Genomic DNA, 13,634 nt, shown 5'->3' with positions numbered 1-13,634 from the left:
CTTCACTCTCCTGAGGTGGATTCCAGAAGCATCTTGTTTCCCTTCTCCCCAGTCCTCTTCCTCTCATCTAGCCAGTGGTTGTGAGTAATGCCTAGGTGAAGAGAGGAGCCCTTGTTTAAGCAGCTATCTTTTGGCCTGAGGGTTTGGGGTATGTTGATATTTGTCGGTTACTATGACTTCTTTTTTTTCCCCCCTCAATTGCATCAAACCCTTAAAACATGGTGGTAAGTGAGCGATATGCATGCTTTTGGAGTTTGTTTAATCTCCGCTTCAGTCTATACGATGCACAGTTCATGATGTTAACACTTTTCTTCAAGTTTACTTCATTCACTTTCACAACTAATTTGGATTTCAGTTTGCTGTTCAATTCTCATTTACTTTTTGATTTTCATACCTTTTTTTCTGTAGTTCTGTTCTTTCCCTCTCTCCTGGTTTCCCTGTTAGGGTCAGGTTGTTTATTGTCTGACCTGTAAAGGGAGAGTGGTGCTGCGGATAGTGGCTCAGTCCAGGGCAGTAGGAGACACGAGGCTCTTTTCTCGATTTCTTGTAAATGTGCAGGTGGATGTGGGGAGAGAGATGAAGTGAGGCTTAGACACTAGCGTGAATAGCACCCGCTCCCACTTGCAGGCATGGCAGCTGCACCGGAGCCGCTGTTGCTAAAACCCCGATGTGCGGCCCTTTGCACGTTACCGGCTTGTCAGGCCGGAAGACGACCCCACTGGGCGGACAGCAGGGCATAACCCCCCACCAAAAGAAAAGCTTGCGTGTAAAGTGCTCGGGTCGGTGCCGACAGCGTCATGCTTTGAGAAGAGTAGCTTGGCTATCGCGATGTCCCCCCTCCCCTGCTTTTTCTTTCCACATTGGGAGTAGGTTGGTGGTGGTCTTGTCAGTTATCTTTAGAATTTTGTGTTTTCCGGTACACAGCCAGAGCACTAAAACTATCCTAAGTTTGCTCCTGTGTCTTTTCCTTTAAGTCCCTGAAGTGCTTAGTTCCTAGCATGTAGCTGAGCTGGCTTGGCCTGGATGCTGAGAGCAGTCGGGTGTTGTGGTGAGGGTAGATTTAGGCCGGGCTCGTGTGTCTCAGTCCTGATATGTCTTCGTGTATCTTCACTGCATACACAGCACACTGATGTCTCGGGTGTCCTCGACTCTTAGTTTGTTCTTTGTACCTGTTCAATAGTGTACTGTTAGTAGTAGAATCCTGTTGGACACTGGTGTGTCGCCAGCCTGTTGTTTGGCTGAGAAGTCATTGGTTTGTGGTTAGTTCGTTCGTTTGTTTTTTTTTTTAATCTTTTTTTGCTCCAGTCACTGTGTGTGCTGGCGGTGGCTTTGCCTCTCCGTTGCCTCGAAGGACCAGGTGGAGCAATGTCTCCCTGTGACAGACATTACTCCTGACGTGTGCGCCTGCAGATGCCTACACTGAGACTGTAATCTCCATAACTGCTTCATGTGCACCAAGCCCCCTTGTGGAATCCTGCTGAGAGTTTTTCTAGAAGCCTTCAGCTAAACCAAACTGCTCAGAATCATTTAGTCTACCTGACTGGTATAAAACAGAAAAACTAAGAGCACTTGCTTGTTCCCTCCCCATGTACATATATCCCTGCTTAAAGGGGACCAAGTTGCCCTTAGTTGAAACAGGAAAGAAAAACTTATAAATCAGAATAATGAAATACCAATTTAAAAAGGCTTCTAAACTCAGATGATGTCAGCTTTTTGGTTTAAAAAAAACAAAACAAAACCTATCTCGTGGCTCATCTGGATTCGGGTTCTGGTTTTGGCCAGGGCTCGAGTTGAGCCTGTCTTTTCTGTCAGAAGTCTGAAGTCTTTTCCAGAGGGATGTCACCACTATTCAGCTCTCCCTGATGTGCTCACAGAACGTCTTCTGGTTATGTATGCACTTGTGCTGGCATAGCCCAGCTGGGCTGACCCAGTATTAGGTTGAACTGTTGTGGCTTCCTCTCCCTCAATCTCATTCGCCAGACTAAAGACTCTCCTAAAGATTACAAAACAGCAAGAACACTGTCTCTGGGGGAAGTGAGGATGTGTGGCTAAATGTATAGAACACACACATCCGTCCACACTGCAGGATTGAGCCATGCATTCACCACAAGAAAACAAACAGCAGGATTTTACAACTGAAATGTTGGTTTGTGTTCTCATTTCTCTAAGAGTGAACCACTGGAACTTGGGGACAAGATGAGTATAATATCGCAGCCTGTCTGTCCGCTACAGTTGCAGTTTTTCATGACAAGCATTCCCAGTGTCAACTAAAACCATTGAAACAACATACCCGCCATTAAAAACTCGAATCTAGAAGTAATAACTCCATGAGTGTTTTGCACCTCCAGATGGAATGGCCTTGAATAAATGCTATGAATAGCCATGTTTGCCACTTGCCGTTTGCTCTTCTGTTAATTCTTAATGTAGAGTCTCACGATTTTCTCCTTTCTCCTCCTGTCTCTCAATGGATTATTAAAAAACGGAATACCTTACAGACGATGAACCAGCTGGGCCAATGTGAGTACTTTGTTGGACACTGATTCAGTAGTTTATTTTGTATTTGCAGTTTAATTGAATGGAGTGAGTAGCTAAAGTGGTGGGGAGCCAGCGGGTGGAAATGAGTGTTGTAGTGTAGACTCCCTAGCTACGCAGACATGGAGCTGACAGCCATTTGATTCCCAGGACAGGCTGTGCAGTTTTGTTTTCCGTAACAACACAAGGCGGAACGCCATGCAAAAAACCGTTTAAAATTTTGCACGTCCTATATACTTGAATTGATAGTGTGGAGGAAATAACAAGTGTATCGGAGACTGCTGGTTTTGTGAACGTTAATTTCAAGCTGGACTATAGCATGGAGAAGCTGTCTGGCTTCATTAACAATTGCGTGTAGCCAAGACAGATGGTACTGCAAATCTTCAGTCGGTCCAGGAGAAGCGGAGTCTCCTAGAGTTGGGGACTAAGGGGTGAGAGGCCCAGATTGGCCAAGTGCCAGAGGGCACACCACTGCCCACCTGTGTGTGATTATCTTTTATCATTCGAGAAGAGACTGTGGTGTTCAGTAGAGAAGAAACCACTGTCCATACACCGTTAGGGTAATTAGATTATAGTTTGTAAATCGGATGGAAAGTTACCTGTATGTTGTCTGCCTTGGGAGTCAAAAGGATTAACTGAAGGTGTGTGTGTATGCACTTTACACAAAGAATATTTTTATTGACTAATGTTGTGCAGTAAAATTTCTTACTATACCAGGGATGGTAGTAAGTGAAAGAATCCCTGTATTTCCATGTGTTAGAATTTCAAGAGTTGCCACTGACTTTAACTCTTATAATGCAATTTTTCCTCCAAAGGAAAACCAACTCTACCAACAATCACAAAGATAAAAACTTGCGCCAGAGAAACACAAATTAAATACTGCTTATAATGTAAGTATGGCCTGCCTTAGAAATTTTAAAAATTATATGCAAACGAACGTTGCCTCTGTTGACCTTGTTGCACATTCTTTGGTAGTTGGTAGCATGTTGTAGGATCTTCTAGTTCATTTCAGAGCTGTTGATATGATGGAACAAGTTCTGTTTGCCCTCCGTCCAGTGCAGCAGCCGGAAAGGAACATTTTCAGCTGTGTTGTTCCACATATTTATAGAAGTGCCGTTTCAGAATACGTATGGTGTCTCAAAATGCATCCTCTGCACCGCTATTTAACTGTATTTTGAAAAAAGAGGTAAAAATGGTCACCTTGGGTGGATTATCCCCAGAGGCCAGTTAATTCCACTTTGCTTGTGAGGGCAAGGCAAGGATGGTGGCCGGGCATAGCTGGGCCAGAGTGCCTTCCATGCCGGCACATGGAGATCAGAGTTTCACACCACATCCCTGCGCATGCTGTCTGAACCAAAGCTTTGTTGTATGTAGGATTTGGTGTAGTCTTCGGGGACAGTGCATATTCCCTTTTAATTTCCAAATACTTTTTCTTCACAGATCTTTAGGTTCCTGAAACTGGTGGCAACATGATCTGCTAAATTTTCTGCTTGGACCTCTTTGGTTCTCTCCCCTTTTAAGTGAGCAGCACCACAAATGACTGTCTAAAGCATGCCTTATTTAGCCTTTCCTGTAAGGGTGATCTAGTCAGGTACATTTTAAACAATGCTTCAGTGTAGAAGGTGTAAACTATTTGGGGCTTGATGTGCTGTGAATGTTGCTTTTTTTCCCCCCTTTGTTAAAATATTTAAGTAGAAGTGAAAAGGTCCTCTGAGGATCGGATCATGCATGCGCCATTTTTTACTTAATGCAGCTGTTAAAATTGGCAAAGCTCTAAAATGCACTGCTGCCATCTAGTGATAACATTTTTGTAAAGTACAGCAAAACCTACAGATATATACAGTATATAAATATATATATATATATATTTATATTTTTGGGGGTGGGAGAAATCCAAAATAAAATAAATGCTTGTTTCATTTTTTAGCTGCTGATATTCATTCCTTACTGTATGTTGTCAGATGAGGAGATTGTGCAGTTCTGGTACATAAAGATGAGTAATATAAACTGAAATCTATAATTTTAAGGGCTTAACCTATGACTTTGATAAAAAGCTGGAACACTCCACTGAATGGATATATTGAATTGCAGTATATATGTATGATTGCTTTTGAAGTGATTATTTTTTCTTCTGTTAAATCATGTAAATTCTTAAATCCTTTTGCACTGTTGTGTTGAACCTTATTGTACATTCAATTAAGGCAAACTTTTATAATTTACCTTTTGTTTTCAATGACCTTGAAATGTTATAGCATGGTATTCTATGCAACTAGTTATCCTCTGGGGTTGACACTGTATTTTTCACATTGATTTAAAACAGTTGAGTGTAGATTTTCTCACCCGGCAGGGTTCTCATGCGGTGTGTAACCGTAGATGCATGTACTTGTGTTCTGTGTAAGTGTTGAAGTGCAATGATGTATAAAAAAGTGGATTCACTGTTTTTAAAAATAAAACATTGATAAAAGGTGCTTGGAATAATACTCTTTATTCTTGTATCTAATCTTAGGAGGAAGCACTTTTTCAGTGAACTTTTTCAAGTTCCTTAGTTCTATATGTACGTGGAGTGTTAATTTCTCAACCCCGTCAGCTTTTTAAGTTCCTTTTCCACCTCTTCCACAAATGCGGGGAAATTCTGATCCATGAGGCACAAGCGCAAAAAGGGGCGTAAGTCTTCCGTGTCCCACGCAGATTGTTCATAGACCGGGGACAGCTCCTCTGACACCAGGAGAGACTAGGGGGATTCCAGAAGAGTAGTTTATTAGTGATTATAGCCAAAAGCAATGGCCTGAAATAACAGAACACAGAAAAACTTTGCTTTTAGGAAATATCAGGGAAACACCAAAAATTAGTGTTTATTACCTTTACGGGGTTCCTATATATAATGCCTCTACACATAGGAAGTGAGATAAACTTGTATCCTTAAGCATGTCAAATTAATGAAATGATTTACAAAGGTAAGGTCCTGCTTTAATGAGGAATACTGTGTTAACATTTTGTGGGTAAGAAAGTTGTCAATGAATGAAATGCACTAGCTTAGTTCATCTTTCTCACCTCCCAGATGAATGGGTGTGAGCCGTTCACCTTGTGGAAGGCGGGTTCTGAATGTAATAAAGAGAGGTCACAGACTCACTGTCCAAAGGAGATAATTAGCTCACTCATGTCTCTTTCCAGTCCTGTCCACGAAGTTTGACAGGGAGAGGCATGTAACTATCACCACAGAGAAGACACGGACATTTCCATACCTCTCCACCTCCCGCCAAAAATTTCTTCATGCTGCCTACACTCTTAGTGTCAAACAACCCCTGGCAAGCAACCGCTGATCTGTTCTCCATTACTGTGTGGCTTTACCTTTTCCAGAATGTCATAAATGGAAGTTCTATAATGTCAAGCATTTTTTCACATGCTTATTTGCCACCTGTATGACTTCTTTGGTAACTTGCAGGGTTTTAAACCAGCTGAGGGGCGCCTGGGTGGCTCAGTCAGTTAAGTGTCCCCACTCTTGATTTCAGCTCAGGTCATGATCTCATGGTTTGTGGGATTAAAAGCTGAGTCAGGCTCTGTGCTGACAGTGTGGAACCTGCTTGGAATTCTGTCTCTCCCTCTCTCTGCCCCTTCCCCTCCCCCGCTCAGTTGTCTCTCTCAACATAAAAAAAAAAATAACCAGCTGAGTAAGTTGCCCAGATTTAGATATCAGAGTTCAAATGAAAGTCTGACTGTGCTTGGCAATTTGGAAGATACGGTGACAGCAGATCCACAGTCTACTGTGATACGATGGGCTCCAGCCCTGCTGTGTTACATCTGTGTTTGCTGCTTTGACTCCGTCGCCATATTTACTCTTCACACTCCATCTACTAGGTAGGTGGTTTTATGCCCTTTCTATGGATGGCATGGTTTGGTGTGTTTTGGTGTGCACAATTGCTATTTCTCTAGAAACTGTAATAGAAATTTAATAAATTCAAACTAGCCTCTCAGAAGAATGTGAAAGTAACATGGAGCCCTGTTCTCCAGTGAGAGCCACTGTTAGCAGGTCAGTGTATCTCTTTCCAGACCTAGTTTGTGTGTTTGTGTTTCTATAAAAACTAAACCATCCATGCTATTTCTAACCTTTTAAAAAACTTAACGTATTACAAATATCTTCCACGTCAACAGATAGGGATCTATATCACTTTTATTGACTGCATTTTTATCCCATTTGTGGTTATACCACACTTAAAACCACTTAGTATCCTACTAGTGCACATTTATGTTGTTGCCAGTTTTGTTACTATGAACAACACTGAGGAGCATCCTTATGTGTACGTTTGTGTAGCTGAAATGGAATTCTGGGTTATAAGATGTAACATTAAATTGGTTCCTAAAACGTTTTATGCACTTATGTTCATGCAACAACTTGTCCAGAAGGTTAGAGCAAATGAGAAACCTATCTGAGCCGCCCGCCTGGTGCATGGTTCGTACGTGGTTCTCCACTATGTGAATACGCTGGGCTACGGTCCGCCTTCTGCAGCATCTGATCTTTCCTGAATAACGATATCATACCCTGCCTTGTTTCCGTGTTTTCCTCAGCCACTCATTCAATTAACCTCTAACCACAATGCAAATATGAGGCTACAAACTGGGTCACTGTGGAGTTTGTCCTGCTGCTGGACAAAGAAGCTTTTAATTTTTTTTTGTTGTGGTTGCTAAGTTATTAAAAGAAATAGATGTGAATTCTTATTTAATCGTCTTAAATTTTTAATTGTAGGACTGTCTATTTATTTTGAGTGGTAAGCCAGATGGAGGAAACACCCATATTTTCCGTTTTATACTACTGTTAGCACAGTTCAATAAATACATTAAGAAGAAAACTCATCCTTAAATACTGATTTCCATGCAGAACTGTGTGGAAAGCACAAGCTGTTGGCCGGAGAGCTGCTGTCGAGCGCAGCGGGGAACACAGTGAGGAGGAGACAGGCCTCCAGGAGCTCCCAGCAGAGCAGGGCATCAAGTAACCCTGAATTTGAATGAATAGGTTTTGTGGGATGCTTTGGTAACAGCAAGCTGCAAGGGGAGGGGAGTGTCTGAAAGCAAGTCTGTGGGAACAAGGCTGAGTCCTCCCAGGTTTCCGGACATCCTCAGCTCTTAGCACCGGAAATCTGCTGCCACAGAGACCATCACTGAGCTGGCTCCAAATTCATATTGATACCTGCCTTAGGATAGTTCTCAATCTCATTTCCGAAATTAAATGGAAATTCTTCCCTTTATTTCTCTTTGGGAGCGTGGCAATTAAATTCTTTATGTCACACATTGAAAAGCTAACAGCGCCCCCACCCCCCTCCTCGGAGGGCAGCTCTTCAGTGGCGCCACCGCACCCGACGGCACAGGTAGGCGGAAGCGGCCCCATCTGTCTCTGCTGTCCTCTCTCTGCTGGCACTTCATGTCACTATTCCACAGAGGGGTGAACAGAAGGATACAAATTCCTCAGGATCACTGTTTCTCGTGACCAAGGAAGACAACAGGGAAATAGGCCCTACCTGAGCCAACCAACTCACTGAGGTCCTTCCTCCTGAAGTCCCTGTGCCGGCCGGTCCATCCTGCTGCTGCTTCTCTGGCTTCTGGTGTGACTGCAATTAGGAGACGAGCTGAACGTAATCAGAAATGCCACTGGCCATCATAGGACTGGCCACACATGTACTTGTGTGAAAAGAAAATACCAGTGTCAGTAAAGGCATAAAGTCATTGTCAGTGGACTCTGTCCTGGTTTAAGCTGGGCTGTCCCTTGATTCACTACAGGAGGGGGTTATGGACAGAGTTTCTGTCTGAGGTTCCTGCCCTGCGCCTGGTGTTCCTCGGTGTCACACCGGCTGTCCAACCCCATCATGTTCTCCTGTCTTCAGAGGCCCAGCCCAGGACCATGTGCTGGTGCTGGAGGGCAGTGGACACTGTCCAGATTCTGATAATTTTGTTTTTAAAGTTTGTTTATTTTGAGAGAGCAGGAGAGAGCGCGTGGGAGAGGGGCAGGGAGAAAAAAATCCCAAGCAGGCTCCGTGCTGACAGCACGGAGCCCGATGTGGGGCTCGAACTCACAAACTGCCAAGATCATGACCTGAGCTGAAACCAAGAATTGGGACGCTCAACCAACTGAGCTCAACCAACTAGGCGCCCCTGATTTGTTACTTTCTGAGAGTTACAACTCCAGTAATACATGGTCACGACAGAAAAGCAAAGCAGGGGAAGAAATAAACCCTATGATTTCAAGATAACCATATGCTTTTAATAAAACTTAAAAAAAAAAATCTCATTTTAGACATTCCAAGGGAATGAGTTCTTCTGTTAGTAAAATACTGAGATATCTTCATTCAACAGTGTTAGTGCCTACCACGGAAGGGGGCCACGGAGAACAAGGTAGTGGTCCAGCCCTCAAGAACCCACAGCCAAGTGAGAACCTAACAAGTAGAACAGTGATTAGCATGCAACCTAAGAGGTGCTAGAATGAAGGCAGGTATAAGACTTCAAGCTTACAGTGGAGGGGGTGAGCCATAGTAGGTGGTACACTAAGCATGAAGTGTAGGAATGCTTCAGAATCTATTTCTTTTTTTTTTTTTTTTTAGATTTTTTTTTTAACGTTTTATTTATTTTTGAGACAGAGAGAGACAGAGCATGAACAGGGGAGGGGCAGAGAGAGAGGGAGACACAGAATCGGAAGCAGGCTCCAGGCTCTGAGCCATCAGCCCAGAGCCCGACGCGGGGCTCGAACTCACGGACCGCGAGATCGTGACCTGAGCCGAAGTCGGCCGCTTAACCGACTGAGCCACCCAGGCGCCCCAACTTCAGAATCTATTTCAAAAGAATCTACAACGTGAGGGGCTTTTCTTGGATAGAGCGCAGGCAAAAGCACAGTGTAGGAGGTGGCCTGGAGGCCTAAAAGGCCTCCGAAGGCCGCCTCTACTTAAGAGCACAGTTTCCGAAGTCCCACCACCCCTCCTTCCTAGCCACGTGTCTGCAGCTCTGGCTAGGTTTTGGATACCTGGGGCTATTGCACACAGGCGCGCCCGTCCCACATACAAGCTGGTGGCATACAGAGAGAAACCAGGCTCTCCCTAGAAGATGCCTCTAACAGCATCACGTCACGGCTGGCAGAAGTCAGAGTGTCCAAATTTTGTCTCCTCTTACGTGAAGCTGACTATTGCTAGTAGTGGGTATTAACAGAAAAGTAATAGGTATTAACACTAGGTACTAACGGAAAAGCAGATCTGGAAGCATCAAAAATGGGAGGGAGACAGGAAGGAAAGAACAAAAAACTAGTCAGGAATACTAAAAATGAGCAAAAACATAAGGAACTCTAATGAATCAGGAGTCCTCAGGCAAGCCCCCTTTCTCTGTTCAGTTTCCTCATCTGTAAAAATCAAAGACTCCGGTGCCTGGCATTTCTTCTAGCTCCAACTTTTGATGCTTTCCTAGAGTACCAGTTCACGTCACACATGTTCTTCAAACACGGGGCAGACAACAACCCAACATCATGTTGCACAAACGCTGGAGAGTAGCCAAGTGTGGTGGAACCACCTGAGGTGAGTAGGTGGCTCCGGGATCAGACCGTCCTCCACCCAAGTGCACAGACAAGGAAGGTGCTGTGCACACAGTAACTGGAGCCTCCTGGCTGCTTTCTTCTTTTGGACTTCTTGTATCAACAACGGACAGTTCGGCTGGGAACTGCCATTCGCCTTCCTGTCTTTCCTTTCCCCCTTCTTCGGGGTGGGCTGGGCTGCCTTAGAAGCCCTCAGGTTGAGAAGCCTTGGTTAGGCCACAGTTGGTAAAATTACAAAGCTGAGGAAGAATAAAAACCAAATGTTCTGGGAAATGACTGAAGAACGTGAAATGAAAAGACAGGAAATTATCTCTACCTGCAAAGAAGAGAACTATTTCAGATAAGAAGGTATATATAAGGCATTGGGGAAATGACACCTGAGTCCAGGAGGGCAGCAAGAGGACTAGAACTTGGCTACAGCTTGCAACTCTCAAGATGGATTCTGAGAAAGGGAACGTGATACCAAATTTGCACAGGAGCAGCTACGACAAACCTGGGAATGTTTTGCCATTAGGAAGACTAGAATGTTCTAGGCAGTATTTCACAATGTCTACACTCTGGCAAATTAACCTAGTGGCTTTACCTTGTCTTCTGCTCTGCAGCTGTAGACGTTCCATCTTACAGTCCCCTTGCCTTGGGAGTTCTGACCCTTGCTTACTGACCAGCGCGCTAACGTGTTCACTTGCAAGGGAACACAGATCTGGGAGGGTAACGGTACTGGCAATAATAGTAATAATGAATAATGTTATTTAGATGTTTGCCAGGCATTGTACTATGTCTGTATATACAGCATTTCCGTCTTGCCATGCTACAGATGAGGTTCAGGGGCTCACGAAATCACGCGGCCACTAGCAGGGCCAGGATTCAAACCTAGATCCATTTTGATTCTGAAGCCTGTGGTCTTTGCACAGCATTGCATAACCCCCAACTGCAGATCGTCAAAGTCCCTGAATACAGCATCGAGGAAAGATGTGAAAAATGTCTAGCCACTCTGGGGATATTTCTACCTGGGTATTGGGGGCCAGCCTTTGAAATCAGAGCTAGAACTTCCATTTGTTGCTGTAGCTCAGAACCCTCAGTCTGCATCTGCTCCTACATGCTACAGCCTCAATTTATCTTCTTATATTTAGGTAAGTGTGTAGCCTGGTTAGGCTCCAGCCTGGCGTGTCTTCATTGCCTTTATAAGGCATTCCAGACGTACTTCCCAAATTCTAGCACCCTATTCGGTTCCTGTCCCACTCCATGCACTGGGTACCGTAATCTGAATCTAATAACGATCGATGAAACCTACAAAAGAAGACATTCTACTTAGGGGGCAAAGGATCATAAACTAATAGAGTACCTTGTAATAAACCACTCCATCCCATTTTCAGGGAAGGGATTCTTAATATAGCAGGAGCTGATGTGGCAAAATGAAACCAGATCCAGGGTTTGTAAGAAATGGAGCTTTAGCATGAAGAAATCTTCACAAAGATCAGACAAACAAATGGAGGGAAAGAATTCTAGAAATCTTATTTGGCAAACTGAACACATTCAAGAGGAAATCATACAGCACTTGTTGAAAGAAAAAGACCTTATGATAAATAAGTAAATTTATGTTCCCCCTAGGTAAATTATGAACCACAAGAAACTTGGTGATAAAACAGCAACAATGAATGGTCTTGCTCCATTGAGTTTAAGGGCCCTTATAGGATGAAAGGCTAGAAAGCCAGGTTTGGAAAATCATTTCTCAAAGTAGAAAATAAAAAACCCAACTTGAAACTAGAATTTCATCTCAAAAGCAGAGGCAAATGCCTATGCTAACAGCATTTGGGATTAGGCCAAAGAAGCATGAGAATATGTACTTCCTGGAGAAATTCTGTAACAGTGCTTCTCAAACTTAGGATCACAAGCTCCTTCTATGATCTGACAAACTATTGAGGCCCTCGGACAGCTGCTTTTTAGGCTATATCTAATATTTACATGTTAAAAGTGAAAGCAAAAATTAAAAATATTCATTTAAAAGTGAACCCAATATATGTTATTTAAAATGTTTATGAAAAGTAACTCTATTTCCTAAAATAAAGATGTCATGATTTTGCAAATCTCTGGAATGTCTAGCTTAATGGAAGACGGCTCGGCTCTCCTATCTACTGCATTCAGTCTGTTGCTTTGGATGAGGTACATGAAGAAAGTCTGGCTTCACATAGATACGTAGATGGAAAAGGCAGAAGTATCTTACAGTAGCCTTTTCGGATAATTGTGAATAGATATTCTTTGATAGAACACCAAAACTCAACAATTGATTGGTTTTTAAAAGTTAGCTGTATACATGGAATCTGAAATCATAGCAATGAACTTGTTACACTCTGTTATATTAAAACCACTGGTCTGTTTTGCACTTTGAATGGATCTTTTATCCGTGCATGATTTTGTAGCATCATTGGATTGGTCATTTGGAAAATACTGATTGGCTGGACTATACAGATCTTCCAAAATGTTGAAACATCTTGTCACGTAATTATATCCAAAGAAAAACACTCACGTTCGTTAAAAGCACTATCAGAATAGTCTTCTGAGTTAGGGAGCTGTGGAGGTCAAGTGGCAGATACATACACGTTTTCCAAGAGTCCAATTTTTCCTTGAAAAGCTTACTTCATCATTGTCGATAAATACTATTAGTTGTTTTCCCGAAATGATAGGCTCCCTTCATTTGAGAAAGTGTCCACTGAATGCCCAAGTATGAATAACCCTAGTTTATCTTGTTCTTTCAAGTACTAACGGTGTTCCGTGAAGAAGGCCGGTTCAGCGCCCAGCACAGGCCCTCAGGCAGTTCCCTTCCAAACAGCCACCTTGCCTCCCAGGGCACAGCAGCTCTGCCTGTGTTCTTACTGCGAGTGATTGGTGAAGACTGATCACCACCTGCACGGTTTCAGGCCACTACCTTGATGGGTACCAAGGTGACAGCAGCTTTGCTCACAATTCTTTTGTCAGATTAATGCAAATACTGACAAAGCGAAAAGGGCAAATAATGTCTCAGTATTATAAAAATAATGGTGACTTTATGGACCCCTTGAGAAAGGTCTCAGGAAAGGGTCCACAGACCATACTTTGAGAACCACTGTCTATGATGACACCCAGAATGCAGCTGGGACACCTGGCTAATCTGATGTCTAGGATTATAGGTAGCTACGATGAGGATCAATCTTCAATCTAAATAAGTCAGTCAACATTATGGGGGTGCCTGGGTGGCTCAGTCAGGTGTCCAACTCTTGATTTCGACTCAGGTCATGATCTCATGGTTTGGGAGTTTGAGCCCCACATTGGGCTCACTGATGGCGTGAGCCTGCTTGCGATCTTCTCTCTGCTGCTCATGTGCGCCCTCTCTCTCAAAATAAACAGACTTAAAAATATTTTTAAAAATACATCACTCGGGGTGCCTGGGTGGCTCAGTCGGTTGAGCGTCCGACCTTGGCTCAGGTCATGATCTCCCGGTTCAGGAGTTCGAGCCCCGCGTCAGGCTCTGTGCTGACAGCTCAGAGCCTGGAGCCTGTTTCAGATT

The 13,634-nt window shown here is 43.5% G+C and overlaps 2 protein-coding genes across 4 annotated transcripts in view; one reads left to right on the top strand and one right to left on the bottom strand.

Moving 5' to 3' along the window:
- The window catches only part of NPTN (neuroplastin), a 39,864-nt gene extending 34,864 nt beyond the window's left edge, over positions 1-5,000 (top strand). Inside the window, exons 6-8 of the mRNA XM_049613844.1 lie at positions 2,496-2,517; positions 3,348-3,422; positions 3,973-5,000. Coding sequence (XP_049469801.1) covers positions 2,496-2,517; positions 3,348-3,408 — 83 coding nt within the window. The 3' untranslated portion in view covers positions 3,409-3,422; positions 3,973-5,000. The remainder of the gene's footprint in view (positions 1-2,495; positions 2,518-3,347; positions 3,423-3,972) is intronic.
- Positions 4,999-13,634, bottom strand: part of REC114 (REC114 meiotic recombination protein) — a 127,973-nt gene continuing 119,337 nt past the window's right edge. For all 3 annotated transcript variants that reach the window (XM_049613843.1, XM_049613841.1, XM_049613842.1), the window contains 2 exons: positions 8,043-8,132; positions 4,999-5,263 (listed from right to left, as the gene is read on the bottom strand). In XM_049613843.1, coding sequence (XP_049469800.1) covers positions 5,099-5,263; positions 8,043-8,132 — 255 coding nt within the window. In that variant the 3' untranslated portion in view covers positions 4,999-5,098. The remainder of the gene's footprint in view (positions 5,264-8,042; positions 8,133-13,634) is intronic.

This window comes from Panthera uncia (assembly GCF_023721935.1).
Source record: "Panthera uncia isolate 11264 chromosome B3 unlocalized genomic scaffold, Puncia_PCG_1.0 HiC_scaffold_1, whole genome shotgun sequence".
In the NCBI taxonomy this organism is placed as follows: domain Eukaryota; kingdom Metazoa; phylum Chordata; class Mammalia; order Carnivora; family Felidae; genus Panthera; species Panthera uncia.
The sequence above is the reverse complement of the archived record's forward strand: the minus strand, read 5'-3'. Positions and strand labels throughout refer to the sequence as shown.